This window comes from Platichthys flesus, chromosome 9, assembly GCF_949316205.1.
Source record: "Platichthys flesus chromosome 9, fPlaFle2.1, whole genome shotgun sequence".
NCBI classification, from domain to species: domain Eukaryota; kingdom Metazoa; phylum Chordata; class Actinopteri; order Pleuronectiformes; family Pleuronectidae; genus Platichthys; species Platichthys flesus.
The window spans coordinates 14205812-14226725 of record NC_084953.1 but is presented as its reverse complement, the minus strand read 5'-3'; the positions used below and the strand labels follow the sequence as shown (position 1 = coordinate 14226725).

General features: G+C 43.9%; 1 protein-coding gene across 1 annotated transcript in view; it reads right to left on the bottom strand.

Annotated features, from left to right (window-relative positions):
* agbl4 (AGBL carboxypeptidase 4) overlaps nt 1-20914 on the bottom strand; it is a 279201-nt gene that overhangs the window by 2290 nt on the left and 255997 nt on the right. Inside the window, exons 10-11 of the mRNA XM_062394806.1 lie at nt 11299-11451; nt 7440-7602 (exon numbers count right to left, since the gene is read on the bottom strand). Coding sequence (XP_062250790.1) covers nt 7440-7602; nt 11299-11451 — 316 coding nt within the window. The remainder of the gene's footprint in view (nt 1-7439; nt 7603-11298; nt 11452-20914) is intronic.

The following is a 20914-nucleotide window of genomic DNA, read 5'->3' as shown; positions in this document are numbered from 1 at the left end:
TCTATGGTTTGTGCCATAAGTAGTAGGGACTTGTTTTTGGAGTTGTACTGAAGTAACTTATAACATTATTATTTGATATATTGTTTTAGGATATTTGCTAATAATATTAATAATTGTTGTTATTATTTGTGCTTGTAATGCACCTATGACTAGTTGTGAAGTTGTTCATTTTATAGAAAGGTCTGTAAATCAGATGCATTAGGGAAGCAGCTGAAAGTAGGAGATTCCGTAAACCTCACGAGCCACATTCGTAGATACAGCTACAAATGTACAGAGTAAACTAAAGATTCCAACTTGAAGTGACTTGAGGTCTCAGCTTAAATTACAACAGACTTTAGGGATTAATTTAGAATGTTTTTCTATGGTGCATGACACCTTCAAATTTACACTGAACACACAAAAGTAATTACTTATGCGCTTATGCCTGATTTAAATTCGGAGGTGACTGGCCCTGACTACATTAGTGACAATATCAATAACTTCACTGCTTTTACAAAACAACCAAGCATCCATGAGTGGTGTTGCTACGGCTGTGATCATTAAGGCAGCAGGGCAGGTAACGATGACAATCATACACACATAATGAAGAAGTGGCGAACCAAGATAGCGACAATGTTCCCAATCAAGAGTAAGGATATAGTAAATACAGTTATATACAATCAATGATGACAAATATCAATCCATCCTTTCAGACATTTGTCTCTGCCTCTTCCATAATCCCACATCAATACCTACCATCCTTACATATGTTCGTAAAGACGCCAACACAAAACAACCTGAACCATAAATGTGTTCAGCCTATCTTGAGGCACTGATGTTCAGCTTCCTCCATTCTTCACAAGACTGAAGTATGATGGAGCAACACAGCGACATTATCTGTCACGTTTCCCCTGTCATTACCTTGTTGAAACGCAGATGCGGCCTGTCGACCGCTGGACCATCTATCCGTCACAACTGTGTAATTGAAACAACTGGCATACAGACAAAGATGAAGATTCCAATTTCTCATAATGATAAAAAATGACCTGCGCTGCAAATCTCGTGGTTGCTACAAAGATGAAAAGCTGTTAACTTGTAAACAATCCATCCTCGAAATGAGCGGGCTGCCTGGGCTTAGAGTTCAGGCTCTGTAGTTTGTCAAACAACACACAAACACACACAGGAACACACCCACACACACACATTCAGGGGTACACCTGGTAAGTTATGTCTGTGAATATGCAAGAAAGTCCCTCTGTAAGTCTGTCACCTTGGCCTGTGAGGGGATGTTCTTGTGCGTGTTCAGTCGTCTGCACAAGACTTCATTCTTCACCCGGCAGGCTGATGGCAACTCTCTCCACACGACTCCAGAGTCTATATTTACACCCCATCTGGCTGTTTGTCTGTGCGTCCTGTGTGTGTGTGTGTGTGTTGGCGGATGGGTCTCACAGTCTGTCTCACGCTGGATGATGATACTGATTAGACGAAGCTAAAACACAGATGGAAAAGGTGAGGTTGTGTCCTCACTTTTATGCTAATCTTAGCGCATAATTGTTCTAAACAAGATAAGAGTCTGCAGTCATGCTAGTCACACAGCTGTGCTTTGAGCTAAACGCTAACATCAGCATGCTACCGCGTTGATAATTTGGCTATGTATAACAAGCTGATATTTAGAAGGTCATCATCTTAGTTAAGCTTTGTAAAATTTTGACTTATTTGCAATGAACACAAGGTACAGCTGAATCTGGGAATGTGGCACTATATGTTAGGTGAGCACCAAAGTTATAAGAATTCATCAGGACAGACACTGTGCATTCACATGCTCCTCGGAAGGTCCCATTTCCCGAGTTGTGACGTTGTTGTTCCAACTTATAAAAAAGGTATGGCTGTTAAGTCACATCAATGTACTAATAATATGTAAATGTATGTACTATATTTTATACCAATACTTTCAGCAGGTCCTGACTATTGTTAGGATGTGAAATATTGTCACAAGTGAAAGGTTTGGCCAGTTGTTGGTGCTAGAGAGAACTACTATGAGCATTTGTTCATCCTCTTGGAACCATGAACCATCTAATGGTTCAGTCTCAAGTAAAGACATGCTCATCTCTACAGCCATGCTGCTGGCAAGCCCAAACTAATCTACTAGTTGTGAGGAGCCGATACACTAATGTCCAGTTCACTAACAACCATGTTAAAGGAAATGAGCCACTCTTCTTGCATCTGTAACATCTTCTGACTGACCTCAGGAAAGTTTGGGGTGTTTTCCTCTGCTCTCTTTCATCAGCAGAGCTCAGTGCCAGTCCGGATTTTTTTGGCCGTGCACGCTCAGCGACACAAATATCTCCCGGACGACCCCTCCATGCGCAGATGGCCTCTCAGCTTGGCTTGTCACGACTCACTGTCTATTTCAGCAGGTTTCGTGATGGACGGTCAGCTTCCGAAGGACAACCTCATCCACGGACGCAAATCGTCCGAGACACGGAGGATGCCCTGATGCTTGTCTGGCCCGTCGCCGGGGGAACCCATAGGGCCTGGAATGAGGCTGCTGCTGACGTGTGTAAGAGTGTGTGTGTGTGTGTGTGTGTGTGTGTGTGTGTGTGTGTGTGTGTTTGAGTGTGTGAGCCAGGAAACAGTCGGCCAGCTGTAGAGACGTGGGCGGTAGTGGAAACATTCAGACAAAGTTCAGGTGCCGCAGTCCATGTGAAGGCAGCCACATCTGAATGCACCGTGTGTGACTGATCCTGATTATATTGTTCATACTGTATCATGAACTCAACTGGATCTCTTAGCATTATCATAATCATTGTGTTATCATTATGCAGCTTTGAGCAGCTCAGAGAGGTGACTGGATTTGGCCTTTCCTGTCTTGTCACTGTGAGGCGTATTCTCCAACATCTCCAAACACACAAGGGTCTTGTCTAATCAATACCAGGTCATTGTCATGGCTCAAGGACGTGGCAGTTTAGGTGCTGATGAGATTGGGATACGTGAGACAAATGGGACGGGGACATCATGACTTGTTTACTGCAGCTGTTTACTGTCAGCGTGGCATTTAGCGGCTCGTGTCCCTCGTGCCTAGTCCTGGCAGACAGACAAGGTGATGATCAGACAACAAGGCTCCCAGTGGCAAAATGGACAAGACACGTGGAGGATGCTGTCAAGATCAGACGGGAGTTAACAAGGAGACAAGCAAGGGGACATTCGAGCCATCAATATGACCACTGACAGGTCCTGTCACCGCGCTGACGCATAGAGCGCTAATTATCAATGCTAATTAAGAGGCTAGTCAACAACAGCAATACAGAAAGGCCCATTTTTGTCCCGAATAACGATTCAACAGACTGAAAGACCTCACGTCCTATTTCCCAAAGGGACCACGAGAGGCTGATTTAGGAGGAACTGTCACTGCCAAGGAGACACGCTCCGAAACTTGAGCAATAAAATGAAAGAGGTGTGAGAAAGGCTTCTGTTTTCTCCCTAACAGCAACACACGACACTGATTTATGCTGCTCTAAAACAGTGTGAACTCGCAATTTTTATCTTCCTGCTTCTTTTTTTATACGGGAGTTCTTCTCTTCTTGTTGTGAAGAAAAGGCTCAACTTTGTCTATAAAATTTCCAAAAAGAAAAGTGCTGTAGAACAAAAAGGCCATGATGATACTAACAATATACATGCAGGTCTCATCTGGGTGCCTGTGGTTTATGGCATCAAGTCTCAAATAAATTTTTTTCTTTGTGCTGCTTTGAGAGATTTACATTTAAAAATGTCACATTTTAATTAGAGCAGAGATGAATAAAATAAATAAATAAAAATAAGCATTAGATTCTGCAGTTTATTTTCAGATACTAATTCTAATTTCAACTTTTATTTTTCCAACTGCCAATTCAACTGCTTTCACAATTTTTCTACTATGACTATTTTGAATGCTTCAACTGCAAAGATGTGAGTTGCTCAAGTTTCGTCATGAAGTTCAGTTTTTTTTTTGCATATGGATGCTCGAGTCAAGTTTTTGAAAAGTGCCTTTTGCACTTCACATGATTTTGTGTAACATCCACAGACCTTTCATGAACGGCAACATTTGCAAAAACTTCTGCAAAGCAACTGGAGGTGTGTGTTTGTGCATCTTTGTGAGTACCCATGAGGACACCAGTTCACCTGAGCACGGCATTGATATTTGTGAAATCATCTGTGTATGATTGTGTGTGTGTGTGCGTTTATGCCTTTCTATGTGTGCACTTGTCTGTGTGTGCACGTGGGTTTGATGTGTATGATGTCTGGTAGTGAAGCATATTTGCCTCCCAGCTATATCATTTGCATAGTTGTCACAGGCTGTCCACTGGGTGTCAGGCTCACTGATGCATGGCTCTGGTATTCATGGAGTCTCACTGTTATGACGAGGTGCATGCTAGGGTGTTGCTTTTTGAAGACAATGGAGAGGATGACAAATGTGTGTGTTTGTGTGTGTGAGAGTGACAGAGAGAGAGAGAGAGAGAGAGAGAGAGAGAGAACGCACATGCACTTTTAGGACGAGTTACAGCGAGTTATATAGGCAGTCAGTCTGTGCTGCATCGATGCATCTACCTGTCCACTGACGTCACACAGTTATACTGAAGGAGAACACAACAATGTTGCCCTTGACGAGAATGTGAGTTACCACTTCAGATTGGAAGACCACTGTTTCCTCTACAAGACTCACTCCTGAAGGAAAAACAAGCAAAACATTGCACTCGTCTTTCTCTCAGAATTGTGCATTTGAGAAAGTTAAAAATGTGCACGTCTATACTTTGAAAGAGAAAAAGCTACTGCTCAAATCAACGCGGGAAAAACCAGAGCAGTGAAGCTTTACTGTCTGAATGACATTTCAAGTTTTTGAATAATGCTTCAAAGTCTCCAAACTACACAAAAAGAGGTGTCAGGCTCAAAGCTCACTCACTAACACACACACACACGCATGCACACACTGGAAAGTGTCAAGCTGAGTTTTGAACAACGTCCCAGATTCTCTCAACCTTGATCCATTCCACTTTACAGTTTCTACTTCACAGGCTTAACTTGAAGGTCCATCGCAAATCACAGTTGGACTATGACGATAAAGAAAACCTGGTAAAATTCACAGGCCAATATGTTTAATTACAGAACCGGAGTGTACTGTACTATTCAGCACTTTACCTGAAACTAACTTTATGGACAGTTTGATGTGAAGCACACACAAACACACACAGACACACACACACACACACACAGAGGTGCTAAATGATTAGAGGACGAAGGGAAGACAGACACACGACGGAGGTTGTCCCCGCTGTTTCACAGAAGAGGATTCTCAGCTTGACTAGATGATATAATGAGCTGTTATGTTCTGGGTGACGAGATGAGAGGAAAGGACGGAGTAGAGGAGACAGGAGGACATTAGAGGAGATGGAAAGAAGAGATCATAAAACAAACACACACAGACACAGACACACAATGCATTTCACCTTTTTCCAGAGCACTTTCAAACTGTGACAAAAGTCTCAGCTGTGACAAAGGTTAAGGTTTAAATTTTTGGTGGCTACAGGTCACAGCAGTGGAGGAGGAGAGTCAGGAAAGATTAAAGGGGAAGGGCATTGTGTTTGGAAGTGGTGGGAGTTAGGAGCCCAGGTTATTACTTATTTGTCATGTATTAGATAAGAGGACTGTGCGGGCCTCTTGAGTGTGTGCGTGTGTGTGTGTGTGTGTGTGTGTGTGTGTGTGTGTGTGTGTGTGCGTGCCAGGTGAGAAAGGTGGAGGGAGGGGGTGTTGAGATGCTAAAGGTCTCTGTTGATGATTTGCACGCTCCATCGAGCTGACTGCTGGGGCGTAAAAAGCGACATGGTTGGTTCCTTCAACCTGCCTGACCCCAATCTCCACTCTACACCAGGTCCCTGGGCTAGCTTGCCCACCCTGCGGAGCCCCTCCTCCTCGTACCCCTCCCCATCTCGCAGGCAAAAACACACACAAATGCTTGTAAGAACACACACTCACACACACCCTTCTGAAAAACAAAAAGATCAAGCAAGTCCTCCCACCAGAGCTGAGTCCTCTTCAAATTTGACCTTAGGAAGAAATATCCCCTCTGCAAACACATGGAGGCTCCACATTGCTTATCTTGCTTCAATGAAAACACTGTGTGGAATTGGTTATGTGCAGCTGTTTGTTTGTTCTGCATAGCAGCCAGACACCTGTCCCCTCAACGTAAGGCAAGCTGCAAGTTCGTGGGTGTCGTGGTGCCACATGTGTGTGCACGTACATGCCTGTATTTCTATCTGTGCATAAAGTATGTAATTTAAAGACCTGAGAGGATTCTATGAGAAGCATTAAAGTGAGACACGCACACACACACATAGATCCCTCATCAAAGTTATAGTTATAGTTTATCCTTTTCCCTGTATCCTCTTTCGAGAACAACACTTAAAGTTTTCCAAAAAAGGTATGATGTCGAATTACAAAAAATGTCCCATCAATGCGATGTGAACTGACCAGAATTTCACGAATCTCTCATGTGGGAGTGATTCTGAAATAACTACATCTAAGACTGTGCTGGCTCCTGGCACTAGAGGGCACTAGGGCTGCGTCTATGTCCAACTTCCCCTCCACCTGTGAGTGAGCGTGTGTAGGGGGAGCACATGCTTTCCATATGTAGGGTCCTTATCTCTCTCTTAAAATCTCTCTTCTCCCCTCTTTTCCGTCTCTCTATCGGTCAGATCAGACCGCCATCGGCCAGCTCTCAGGAGCTCTTCAGCCCTGAGAAGGTCAGCTGAAGGAAAACTTCCTCCCATCTGGGTCCATTAAGGCACCTGTGACCTTGGTTCCCATGATGAATGTCTGTGAGTGTGTGTGTGCGTGCGTGCGTGCATGATCGTCGCTGACAGGAATCACGTTTGTTCCATTGTTTCATTGTTTATTGCAATCAAAGCCTCCGCAGCACGCACACAGCTCTGCACAAGCCGCCACAGGCCCCTTTCTCCTCGTTCCTTTGTAAATGAAATCAATAGACGCAGCGATCACATCCTTATTCTGTCACTGCACATCTGTCGCAACACAAGGCAACAAAAGAGCAACATGCTTTTCTAGTGGGAACACGTGACCCGACACACAACACATGCACACACACTCACAAACAGGAATGCAGATATACAAATAATGAGTCTAATGATTACAAGATCAATTGGCCTGATTTCAATGGGAGAAATACACTGCAGGAACACTGTGTGTGTGAGTGTGTGTGTGTGTGTGTGTGTGTGCGCGCGTGTGTGTGTGTGTGTGTTTGTGCGTGTGTGTGTGTTTGTGTGTGTGTGTGTGTGTGTGTGTGAATGAGTGTGTGTGTGTGTATAGGCTACCCTTTCCGACTAAAAATCTGTTAAACAGGGTCTAATTGTCCAATCAGGGAAAAAGCTGTGTCCATAACCACTACATAGATCACATTTGTTGAAGGATACATGTCTCCTCAGTATAGGGCACAGGCGCGTTGCTGCCAGCGGGCATGTAGCTGTAGAAGGACACTTCCAGAGTGTAGCAGTAGGACGTATCGTCAAGGAGACCACCAAGGAAACGTCGACCGGTACCGGCCTTCACCACATCTCGGTTGAAGGACGTGTTGGACTTAGGGGACACAATAGAAAAACAACATCAATGTGAAGTAGCAGAAAGGACTTGGGCAGGAGACTTTGTGTCTGCAAAATATCCACTGTGGTAAATCATCTGACAGCAGGACACTGTAGTCTGGAAATCTTCCCCAGTGGAGATCATTGGCCCAAACTGTGAAATACCAGTATACATCTCGAATACCACCACAGAAACTGTTGCGTTTGTACCATAGACTGTATAAAGATGGACAGCACTTCTTCACTTCCTGGACACGGGTGCCACCATCTTGCGCTTTTGAGCTTTTCAAGGACCTTTTGTATTTGAAAGATTTACCTGCTTGGCTACTAGTACAAACCATAGACTGTATTTAAACATGCAAGAGATGACAGCTCCCCAAAAGTAAAGCCAAACCATCTCGATCGCTACCTGGTGACTGACTGACATGCCTCCAAGTTAGGGGAGTGGACAATTAAGTCAAATTACAAGTTAAACTACACGTAAGATGGCGGCACACGTATCCAGGACATTTTTGGCTTCATTTGATGGGCAAAAAGGAAATGACAGTTTTGTTTATGTGTAGGAAATAATTTGCTGCTCAGTCATCGGTTAATATTTTAATATTAACAATACATAAAATGACTTTACTGTCTGCAATGTGAAATAAGTCATTTTGGGAACCCGCAGATAATTAACTCTGAATAAATCAAGATATAAACATTTCTTTGATGTTTTAAGGCAAAGGTTTAAATATGAGAGGTTACAGGATAAAGGTGAAGTGAAGTGTCATGATAGGAACATTAAGGTGTTTCTGTGCAAACAGATGACAAATCATAAGCAGGATGATAGAGTCTGATCATTTTGTGAGTCCAGTTAAGTGTCCTGACTATAACCACCATTATTAATGGTGTAAACCCTATATTGTGAAGGGTCTTGAGTGGGTTGTATGAAACCTGAATCAATCATGTAATAAGTGAATTGGCCTTTGACAAGCTAAATTAAAATGAACCTCTTATTACAATATGAATTATGTATCCATTGACATCTGCACAAAAAACATTTGTATCATAAATATTTGACTCCGAATCAGATCTGACTTGTGCGTGGCCGTCCACTGCTGCTGCGCTGACAGGAGTTTGCTGGTTGATAAATGACGAAACAAAGTAGTTACGGTCAGGGTTGTTGTCTGACAGGTCTCATCAGTGGAAACCCATTTGTTTCTCCGTAACTTGCACTTGTGGTGCCTCTGGAGAAGCCAGGAGGAATAATGAAGGGTAGAGTTTATTCTAACAGACTCACTTTGTTCAATGTCATTACGGAGCTTGGTTGTAAACGGCTTAAACAGAGAGGAGAGAAAAAAGAGAAAAAAACGAGTCTATTTTGGGTTTGAGCGTGTCAGCGGTACACTACACAAACACACACCATGCTGTCTTGGGAAGAGTGTGGAAAAAGTTTCCGTTCACTGTCACTCCACTCTGCTGCAGTGAGAGTTGCCTCCGCTGAAATGCAGACTTAGCAGCTACCAGTGGGAGTTTGCCTTGATTGTGTTGTGCTGCTGCTGCTGCTGGGATTTAGGTAGTGCTGAATGGGCAGGAGGGGGGGGGGGGGGGGGGGACAATGCACAGGGAGGGAGATGACCCCTGGGCCAGCTGTCACACAAGTATTACAGATACATAGAGAGGGGGGGGGGGGGGGGAGATTTGACCTGTTCGCCGTGACACTGGATACAGTAGAGACACTGACAGTCAGTGACATTTCCGCACATATATGTGGGTGAACATCGACCTGTCGGGCTCCTCTCCGTATCCAGGTTGGCACACTGGCCGCTGGGTATCAATGGGCAATAAAGGTTACTCTTTATGACGTGTGTAAGTGGCTCCGCTAGGAAATGTCACCATCAGTGACAAAATGAAGGTCAGTGGAAGCGACACAGGCCCGAGAGGAAACGCTTTGATGGATAATGCACCTGTGTGAAAAGGTGTTATTAGAGTGGGTTATGCACATGTGGCCGGATGAGGCGCACCGCAGTCGGTGGATGGATGTTTCCTCCCACACGTTTCCTCTGTTAAGTGTCTCTCCTCCATTAATCTCTAGCGCTTTAATTTCCTCCTTGGTTTTTCCTCGCCACCCTCACTCTCTGCAAAGTCCCTCCTGTCCAACTACACCGGGTTTTAAGCCAACTAAGAGGTGCTTCAGCAGAACACCTGCATTGCTCACACAGAATATCCTGACCCACTTTCACGGCCCTGTGCTTCCTCATGACCTACGTTAGCTATTTGTGTTCCGCACATACGTAAAGTGCGAGTGCACAGCAGGGGGCGGACATGACTCAGGAGGAAGAGTGGGTCTTCCACTAATTGGGAGGTCGGTCGTACGTTCGTTCCTCAAGTCTGTGTGTCGAGGTGAAGACGCTGAGCCCCAAATTGTCCCTGACTGCTGCTGTGCTGGATATAGCAGCGCTGTATGAATGTGACTCATAGTGTGAAGATCTTTGAGAGGTTGTTAAGGCGAGAAAAGCGCTGTGTAAGTTCAGTCCATTCATATGTCTGCGTTCTGTGGATCTGCATCTGTGACATCTGATTAAACCTGTGTGAGAATTTACAGCCTATGTCAATAACCTCATTATTAAAAAGACATTTAACCAAAATCCAATCCGCCCTGTCTTTTCCATCCTGACCTTTGAAAATTATTATTCACGCCTTTGTCAGAAAACTACATTGCACTATTTATAGTTACCAGTCAATACTCAGTGTCTCGGCTTCATCTCGTGCAGAACGCGGCCGCTCACACTTTCATTGGCTGCAGGTCAAATTAAGGATTGTTTTTAAACTTTTGAAGCTCAGCACGGTCTGGTCCCAATTAATATTACAGAGCTACTAACTCCCAATGCACCATGTCGGATTCTAAGATCTTCCAATCACCACTTGCTAAGACGAAGCTGGTAACTAAGAGGGACGAGGGACACAATCATTGCTCAAAACAAACTTTCATCGGAAAACCTTTAAAAGCCTGATTTCTAACTGGTTGCAATGGATGTTGCTTGTTTTTTAAAATATTTTCTTTTGTGCTGTCTTTCTAATTCTTATTTTGTTCTGCGTTGTTTAATGTTTTTATCTAGGTACAGTAACCTTGTTTAGAGGCGTGCTATAGAAATAAAGTTTTTTAAATTTCTGTATTTTACAATTCTTCCTATTCTTTGTCCTGTTATAAGTTATTAACTTTCCTAACTTGTTTAATAAGATTCATTCACTCCTCCTATACCCAACAAATATTGAAACAAGTATAATAAAATATAGGGTTAGAGTTAGGTTAGATTATAGATATATTTAAAACCTCTTGTGGGTATGTTGATGAGTTCACATTTTCAATCATGAATATGTCTCTGCTGGCTTCATAACAACAGCGAATGAAAACACACAGAACATGTGTTCTGTGTGTTTTCCTGAATCAACACTCCGGCTCACATGCTAGCACTTACACATATTTACACCAGGGAGGTGCTCATTGCAACCAGGGTCTTCACTCTTGTGCCACTAAGTGCAGCACTTGGCAAGTCTTGTAAGTGGCTGGCTGAACACCACCTCACCAGCAGTTGCTGAGATATGGCTATTTCATGTTTTATTTTAGCCTCAGGACTGAAGCCGGTGACATTCTGCTCCTGAGCGCCACCCCCTCAACACGGTGTGTTTGTGTGCGTCTGTTTATGTGACTTACGAAAGAGAAGTCTGGTGCATTTTGGCACAGCAGCCTGGGGAAGACTGCCTGTCTCTGGACACGCTCCTCATCCTCGAACACGTTGCCGTACATGAAGCCATTCAGCATGGTGGAGTGGGCATGGACGTCAATGTAGAACTCCAAACTCACCCTCTGATGGAGGGAAAAAGAGGGAGGACAGTGGAGGATAACAGAAGGACAGGGAAACAGAGAGAGAAGGTGCAAAACAGCAGGTTAGCGAGGAAGATGTCATATTTGTCTGACACTGTCTGCAACAGTCCACTCCACAGAGTATCCACTGGGAGAGAGGGGAAGGCCTGTCTTTGCTCTGGGGACACTATGCTGAGGAGAAGCTTCCACCCAGGAGACGACTCCAGACCCTCCAGGCATTACAAACTGAGAATACACTCATATCTGAAGAGAGCCAAACCCCCACAGAAAACTTCAATGAGACTATCCTCCTGAAGGGCACACCTACACTAGGCTGTGCAGACACACACACACGCACGCACACACTCATGTGGATGTCAGAGATTCGTCATATACCCGATACTTATTTATCAGGTTAATATAGACTTCATATTGAGAGTGTAATGCCTTTTCTCTCCAGTATTCACTGTGTCAAATGGATTTGATAAGATCTGTTTCACTTGCTTGACTCTATTATCACTCTACACACACACACACACACACACACACACACACACACACACAAACACCATATGTTTTTATCTTGTGATACAAAAATGGAGCTTGCACAGACTTGACTTATTCTCAGATTTTTAACTAGAACCCTCACTAGATGTGAGAACATCATAGAGATGCACAGTTTTGGATGATTCTGTTTTAACTGCTCGTAAAGTAAATTATTGGACAAATATTCCAATAACAAAACCACTGCAGGGAAGGTGAAATTAGTTTGAGGGATTTGTTGTTGTTGAATAGATGAACATAATTGCTAGGTACACTGAACAAAACATATGCCACACTCACAAAATATTCTGTCCCATTTCTAGGTCAACGTTCATATTAAGTTAATTTGGGGCAATGAAAAACTGAACTCCTTTGAATCAAAGGTCAGATTTCCTTTCTTCCATTGAGCCAGGCATCCTCATCAGTTGGATTTTATCAACTCATCTGAGGCTTGCGCACAAAACTCAACTTGCAACGCGTTATAAGATTCAAGATAAGATCATTACTTACTAAGTAGCATTGTGATAGTGGGAAAAATGGCAGAACTAAGTGAGGGTGTCAGAAGTCAAATTGTTATTCTGAACAAAGAGGAGCTTTCTCTGCATCAAATCCTGGCTGGACTAAAGGTTTCCGAGAGGGGGCAGTGCATGAAGCTCTACAACACTCTGCTAAACTGAGATCATCATCAGGCAGAACCAAAGTGACCCCACAGTCAGGAGATCAATACAGCAGGATCACTTCCCTGAGAGAGAGAAAAAAAACTGTATTATACACAATCTGCTTAATATAAAACACAAGACTGCCGTCAGAAAGAGAAGTGTCAAAAGAAGGCTGTCGCATGGTGGTCTCAGAGGACAAGTGGCCGTTTCTCAACCACCTCTCGGGAGGGGAAACAAGGCCAGTTGCTCAGGGAGGACAGAGAAACACCAGCATTTTTCAGTGGACGACTCCCTGTAAAATGTCCCATTTACTGATGAATCCAAGTTTAATGACGAATCCAAGGTGTAAATGGGAGTGGGACGCCTCCGCTAAATTGACGACACTGTGACGAGGAGGAAACAGCGCTCCACTCCTCAGAGACATGCTGTACCCTCTGGTTTGTTCCTTTGTGTACAAGGATTCAAAACAATGCCAAATACACCTCAGAGCTCCAAAAGAACTACTAAGAGACTAAAGAAGACATAGGACTGTTGTGGACATTCCTCCACAGTCACCTGAGCTCACCTGGTGGCAGAAAGTTGGACTGTGGGCAGAAAATCCGACGGTGGTCTCTGGTTCGAATCCACGGAGTGACAACAAAAAAACAACATACCTGGACGGACAACACCTGGACACCACCTGTATCTGTTCCACACTGTCAAAGTGCCTACCCCACCCCACTGTCTAAGTGCCCCTGAGCAAGGCACCTTACTCCCCTAACACCTGCTCCCTGGGGTGCCGTGCATGGCTGCCCACTGCTCTGTGTGTCCTCCTGTGTACACCAGATGGGTCATAGCAGAAAACAAATTTCCCCCTTGCATGTCGTGTGTGCATGTGTGCATGTGTGTGGGACAATAAATGTATCTTATCTTATCTGTGGCCATTGAAAGACTGAGAAAGCCACGCTTTCAGTGACATGACAAGAAGATCTTTGGAACATATCCTGGGATATCAAGGTTCAGTTCAGCACAAACTCATGGCGTTGATGCCTTTGGATTAATTTGTAAACTAAATGATTTTACTACATTCAAAATTAAAACAAAATAGAAGAATCTTGACTAGTTGACTTGCCTAATTAAATCATTAAATGTTATATTTATCCCCATTAGACCTATTAAAATATAAGATGTATTAGAATATTTCTCCTCAGCCTCCTTTCTCTATCTCATCACTCCGTTCTCGTCCTGGTTTCATCCTCTCGCTCTTCTTTTCCTCTTTATCTCATTCCCTCCCTCCCTCCCTCACTTTCCGCTCATTCCACATTCAGCACCACACCTTGTTCCCTGTGGATCGTAAAGAGGGGGGGAGGAGAGAAAGAATGAGAGGGTAGAAAAGGAGAGATAGTGGAAGAAGACGGGAAAAGGAGGGAGGGAGGGAGACAAGTGGGAAGCCGGACAAAAGACAAAGAGAGACAGCAATGCATAATGTGTGTGGTTGTGTGTGTGTGTGTGTGTGTGTGTGTGTGTGCGTGTGTGTGTGGGTGTGTGTGTGCAGCAATAGACAGAGGGGCAGGGAAGAGCAAACCGAAAAAAACGTATATAAAGACGGGGGTGATGGGGGTGCAAAGAGAGAGACAGGGAGGAAATAAGTACATAATAACAACCAGAGAGAGAAAAAGAAGAAGAGAGCTAGAGCGAGAGAGAGAGAGAGAGATAGAGAGACATATAGATGTGTGAAGAGAGGGGCAGAGAGATTGACAGGACAGAGAGAAAGAAAAAGAGAGAGAACGAGAGAGAGAGGGAAGCAGTGCTTGGGCGGCCCGGGCGACGCAGTGTGCCTGTGTTTGAAATTCCGCTCACAGCCAAAGCAATTTCCTGGCGGTGGCTGTGCTGTCAGCTGCTTGGCTGGCTGGTGGTGAAATATGGTGGCTGGGAGTCGGCCGCTAGCAGCCCCCGACAACCTGATGGATGGAGCCCCAGAGGAGAGGAACAGCAGCAGGAGAAGGTGGGGGGAGAGAAGGGGACAGTGGGAGGAAGGTAGGAGGGAGGGAGGAAGGGAGGGAGGGAGAAACAACAGAAAAACTAAAAAGGGAGCAAGAGGGAGAAGAGGGGGAAGAAAGCTAAATGCAGCCAACTGAGGTGGGGTGGTGATAGGAGGTACAGAGAGAGAGAGCGAAATATATAAAGACATAAAGGGAGAGTTAGATAACAAAGGGGGAGAGAAGAGGAAGGAAGTTGGGGGACTGTAGAAGGACAAGGAGGAAGCGAGAGAGGTAAACTCAGTTCCAATAAGCAGAGGAAGGAGTTTGAAGCAACAAACCAGGGTCCATTCAAGGACAACCACCCTAATCATTACCTGGGTGTCCCCCCTCTGGAGGAGGAGGAGGGGAAGGATGAAAAGGCAGTGGTAGGGACAGAGGTGGTTGAATTGGAGGAAGGTGGTAAAGTGGGCGATCAAAAGTGGCAGAGTGGTAACAGAGGTTAACCAGCTGCTCCATGCGCACGTGGAATCCAAATGAGTGAGTCAGGTGAATGACGGATCTCTGTATTTTATTAACTACAATATTATACTGTGTGTGATTTTTGAACATCTCAAATTAAAACCATTGGCTTTATATGCTGCTTTATTCTGACTGAGCTTTACACAAGATGTTGAAACCTGGCTGCAGGATTTACATCAATGGATTTGTACAGATTTTAGGGAGATGTTTGAGGTGGAAAGTTCCGTGAAGGTCAACTGAGTCCTTCACAATTAACACAAAGATATAGCTGAATAATGAATGGTGAAGTCAATTATGAAAACCAAACAGGTCTCGCAAAAAACTTCCCAAAATTGGATTTAGCTTCCTATTTCATCAATGTATTTTGAGCACAAAATGATCAAATCAAAGAGTTGATAAAATATGTGCAACAATTTGTTATTTTTTAAACAAAATAAAAACTGTCACCTTCACAACTGTGACTATGATCAAACTTCACCCTGGTCCATAGGAAACCACGACATTGATGATATTTTCTGACTCAGCATGAAAGAGACGGGCCACACATAAAGTACGCCGACAATGATGTCACACTGAGCAACCAGTTACAAGAGCTCAGTGGTGATGGCCCACGTCACTGTCAATGTGCTCAGAACAAAAACACGTGATTTTCGCAGTGTCATGTCCTGCCTCCTGCACCCAAATGCCCCCCCCCCCCCCCCCCCCCCCCCCCCCCCGCCTCAATGTTTCAAAAAAGGTCCAGATATTGTCTGGAGTTCATGTCTGTAGTTTCTCATAAATAAAGGTGCACTATCCTGCTGAAACAGGAAAGGAACCTTTCCCTAACTGTTGCTATTTTTCCCTATACCGGGACTAGGTTGCTTTGCCTAGACCATGTAAAAAGACAAAAAAAGACATGACACATATAGACAGGGGTGAACACATAGGTTTGGCCATGTATTCCTGTACAAAACCAGTCCACTGAAGAGGGAGGACACAGATCCAGCAGTTTGTCCCTGTGGTGGTTTCTCCTTCACAGCCTCACGTGAAGGACAGTAGCAGCAGCAGCGCTAACAGTAGTAACAGCCATGGAGCCCTCACAATGTCATGTCCAGGCTTACTACAATACTCTGTTAATGCCCTGTCAATCAAACTGAGACGCTTCTGAAGGCCCCACCACTGTGATTGATGCTTCAATTAACAACCCGCTCTGACCTCCAGAATTGTTCATTTGAAATTGTAATTAAGCAATTAGGGGCAATTAAGAAACAGAGACTGCCGAATGAAAGTCAGAAGACAATTTGAGAGAGAGAGAGAGAAAGAGAAAGAGAAAGAGATAGAGCGAGAGAGAGCGAGGGAGAGCAAGCTGTCCAAATTAAACATCTCTCACAGTAACAAAAGCCCCATCTCGCCCCAACTCCAGGGAACTCTCAACTTGTGGTGAACTTGCAGCGGCCGCAAACAGTTTAGTGGAAACCTAGAAGGTCAAACAAATGAATTTTGTCAGACAAGTACTTATCTCCTGCATATTAATTAGAGCCGGGTGCGGGGGTGCGGCGAGGGCCATAAATGCCGGGCTTATCTTTACACGGGAAGGAAAAAGGTGCTGATTGAAGCAGGATTACAAGCTCCTGAATAAAGCTCTTGGCATCAGCAGGAGCATACCTTTGGAGGAGCAGGGAAGCAGCTGCTTGTTCAGGAGAAAAACGCTGAACTTGTGTGTCATTTTATTTTATCCAATACTAAAATGTGGCCTATCCTATCTGTGGACGGAATGAGCTGGATCCAGCTGAGCTTTGAAGTGGGCAGCAGTAGCCTAGACGATAGACAATTAGGCCTGAGACTAAGGAAAGCCAATAGCTTTTCTGTCCTATATCTATCCATCCTGACCTTGTGGCTGAATAGAGTTTGTTGGTCTACTATATCCCATAACCATTCATGATGTAATTATTCACAATTACGTTGAGCACTAGAGGGCACTGTCATTGGAATGCTAACCAATGTCGTTTTAGGGCACTTGCTAATACAACTGCTGCCGTGGTTCATCTTACCACCATAGAGGCGGTGGACTAGTAGCCGAAACTTGGACTCTGGGCAGAAAAGGTCTCTGGTTCGTCTCTGGTTCGACTCCACGGAGAAACAACAAAAAGACGAACCTGGATTTATCTGTCCAAAAATCCAAGAGGATTCTCCCTACCCTGTCTAGTGCCCCTGAGCATGGCACCTTCCTCCCCCAACATCTGCTCCCTGTGCGCCATACATGGTCGCTCACTGCTCTGTGTGTCCTGCACCAGATGGGTTAAAAGCAGAGGTTAAATTTCCCTACTGTGCATGGGTTTGCCTGTGCATGTCTTTGCATGTGTTTGGGACTAATAAATGTATCTATCTTATCTTATCTCTTGGGAGGACGGAATCGTAAAAAAGGAAAATCTGACTATTATTTATTTTTTAACTGCTTAGTTTGCAAACTTAAACGGAAAGAGTTTAGATAACATTTTCCAGAACTTTTCCTGCAAGCGCCCCAGAAAAATCTGCGAGTGAACAGATGTAACAGTTAAATAAATATCTCAGGATGAAAAAGAGGTGCTACACGAAGGTGTCGACTTGGAAAGACAACGAGATTCAAGAACGTTTTGGTAATAAGGGCTGATAGTGATGTCGACGCTAACACAAACACATTCTCTCCTTAGCAGAATTGATTCATTCATGTCCGGCCTCCTGCTGTACCCGGTTGCCACCCCTCTCCTGAATGTTCCAGAAATGTTCTTGTTGTTTTGAACACGTCTGACCTGGACAATCTCCTGCTGCGTTTTTCATGTCAACAAAAAGATCAGATCCACTTTTTTGAGTGGATCTGATCTTTCATGTTTGAAAACCGTTAATGACAGTCGAAGAGCCAATAAGCAAGGTACAAAACGATCTGCCTGTTTTTATGTCTGCAACGCAGCCACCTATTGTGAAATTGTGGAACTACGTCAGATGCAGACATTCACTCTGGGTCAAACTTAACTTCATGAAAGGGGTTGGAAAGAAAAGGTGTCATATTACTTAAATACTGTAAAACTGTATCCAAGGTTTGAGCCGATTCAGGTCACGGGGGCACATGGTCAGTGACCTTCTTATGATGTAGCCGTGACAGAACATGGCAGATGGCATGACCTGCTTCATGGACGAGAGTAAATGACACAAAACTCTGCCTCCGTCTGTGTCCCTCTCTCTGATTCCCCCGCCCCCCTCTCTCAGTCTGCACTGTGCTCTCGAATTGATGACGGTATTTGTCTGTTTATGAACACAGAGGTGACTTGTAATCAGGCTGAACGGGCACAGGCAGCCCTCTGCTTCGGGCCTGTTAGTGCCACATAAGCTGCCACATCTGTTGGTATGGCCAGCCAGGAGAAAAAGGAGAAGAGGGGCAGGGAGCTAATGGGTAGAGACAAAAAGAGGAGATATGAACGCCATCGAAAAAAAGGAGCAACAGGGGACATGTTGGGAAAAAAATACTTTGAAGTATGGAAAAAAAAAGAATTTAATAAGAGGACAAAAAGAGCATGGAAATTGCCAGAGAGTGATAGCTTCGTCTGTATCTTCCTGTGAAAGGCAAACAATTCAGATTCCAACGGAGGGAGAATAAAGAGCGGTATGATGGAGGGATTGAAACAACGCAGGGATGATGGGGAAAAATTGGCTGTAAATCTCAGAAATGGATCAGAAATGGTCGGCTGATTTTGACATCTTAACGCACACGGAGAGAGGAGAGAGAAGACAGGGAGGCAGAGAGAAAGACACAAATACGCCAAAGAAAACACATGAAGTTTCTCAGCGTCACATTTATAAGGCAGATCTCACTGTCGCACAAAGAGAAAGAAGAAAGACAAAGAGAAAGAGACTGCGGTGTGGGGCTGTAGGAAGTCACAGAAGGAGGGCGTTGGGGAGGATTTCAAGGTGCAAAATTCATCTCGGTGCTGTGACAGGACCTAATACATCTGTTTCAGATGGAAAATTAATTTTCTAATATGAAAAAGGTCAAAAAGAAGCCAAGGCAACAATGACCTCTTTGTCATTCTTAACAAATTATCCAAAATGGCAGTGTCAAATTGGTGGGGATACGCCGGCCAGTGATGAATGCTTCTGGTAATCAGCCAATCAAAAATAATTCTTCTTCTGCTTTTGATAAATGAGCTGGAAAAGCAACGCTTTAGGAAGGAGATGGGTCCATTTGTTTCTTTGGTCTCTTTTCCTTTTTTTTTTTCTCGCTCTCAATTTCTCTTTTCAAAACAAACAACAGGGTAGCTGGGGAACAGATTATAGCTCCTTGCATCACTGACTCTTTCAGCCATTTCCCCTGCTGACCAATGTTCAGCCACAGATGGTAAATGATGGAATTTTATGAAACAGCTTGAGCAGGCTCACCTTCAGATGGATGTAGAGGAAGGTTACCTCCAGCTATAAGCAAATGCTGTTGTTGTTGTTCACACAATGGCTGTACTTGATCACACCTGTGTTTTACATGTCGCGTTGTATTTACCAGTGAAGTGCTCGTTCAAAATGTGCCTGTCGGTACACGTTGACAGCTTGGCCTGCGTTAATCCAGTTTAGAGCTGCAGCATCCAAAAATCTTCACACAAACTACTAAGTTTGGAGGTACGCAGCCTCCTTAGGGCCTAGGTGGAAAACGTGTAGACCCTGGTTTTATAAATCTGTGCACATGGATTCTAGAGTTTGTTCTCAGATTCACAATTTTGGGTGATATTTGAAGTTTTCTCAAGAGTCCCTCGTACGGAAACACTTCAAGGTCGACATTACACATCCTCAACAATACAGCAGCCAAGCTGGATCAGAGTCATGTTGTCCATTTTTTTATATAAGTCCACGAGGCGGACAGAAAGAATCTTTAACAGTTGGACTATATGAGAATTACATGAATATCTCTTTAAAATTGTTATTCACATGATTTTATACCAAACCTATAATCTTCTGCTCTGGTTCACATGGTAGAATGTCATTGTCCTACATGACCTGTAGACACAGAGCTACATTGGCATCATTGTCCTCTTTCTTTTAACCAGATGAGTTTCAGCCCCATATTTACTCTGTCAAAACTCCCCATAACTTATCATATGAACAAGTATATTCTGATGCTGTTGACAGCCTGATATACAGTAGTTTACTCTACGGTGTCAAATAACTCTCACTTTTAAAAAACCGATGAAAGAGCCACACTGTTGTGTTGTTTGACATTCTGTCTTTATGATCAACACAGCAGGTGGAGTCTCTCAACTTATCAATCAAGCAAAGTGGTGTAAACATGGCTGCTTGTGCGTGAACATGATGTCTTGACAAGGAGCTACTGTCTGAAAGCGAAAACACAATGGTGGAGACGGTTCAGTTTGTTGTGCAGAACTAAAAAATAAATGTATTGTTGACTTAGAATTACGCTTCCTAATAACACAAGCATTTCCTTGAATAATATCTTAATTTGAAAGGAGAAATTACTTCCATTGTCAACACTGTGTACACACTGTATTCAAATAGAAATAAAGGCTGAGCTGCTGATTGGACTTTAGGCTACGGATTTTAAAACATAATTTTCAAATGTTAATGTCCTGAGCTGTGTGGAATTTATATACAAATATTTTTCAAATCAACGTTTACAGCCATCAACACCATCGCGGCGTAGATTGCTGCTACACGCTTTGATTTAAATGCCACTTGTCTGAGAACTTGCAGCCAGTTATTAAAGTTATTGCCTGAACAGAGGAAGGAAGCTATTTTCCCAGCAGAAAGAGAGCGCCGCTGAATTCACAA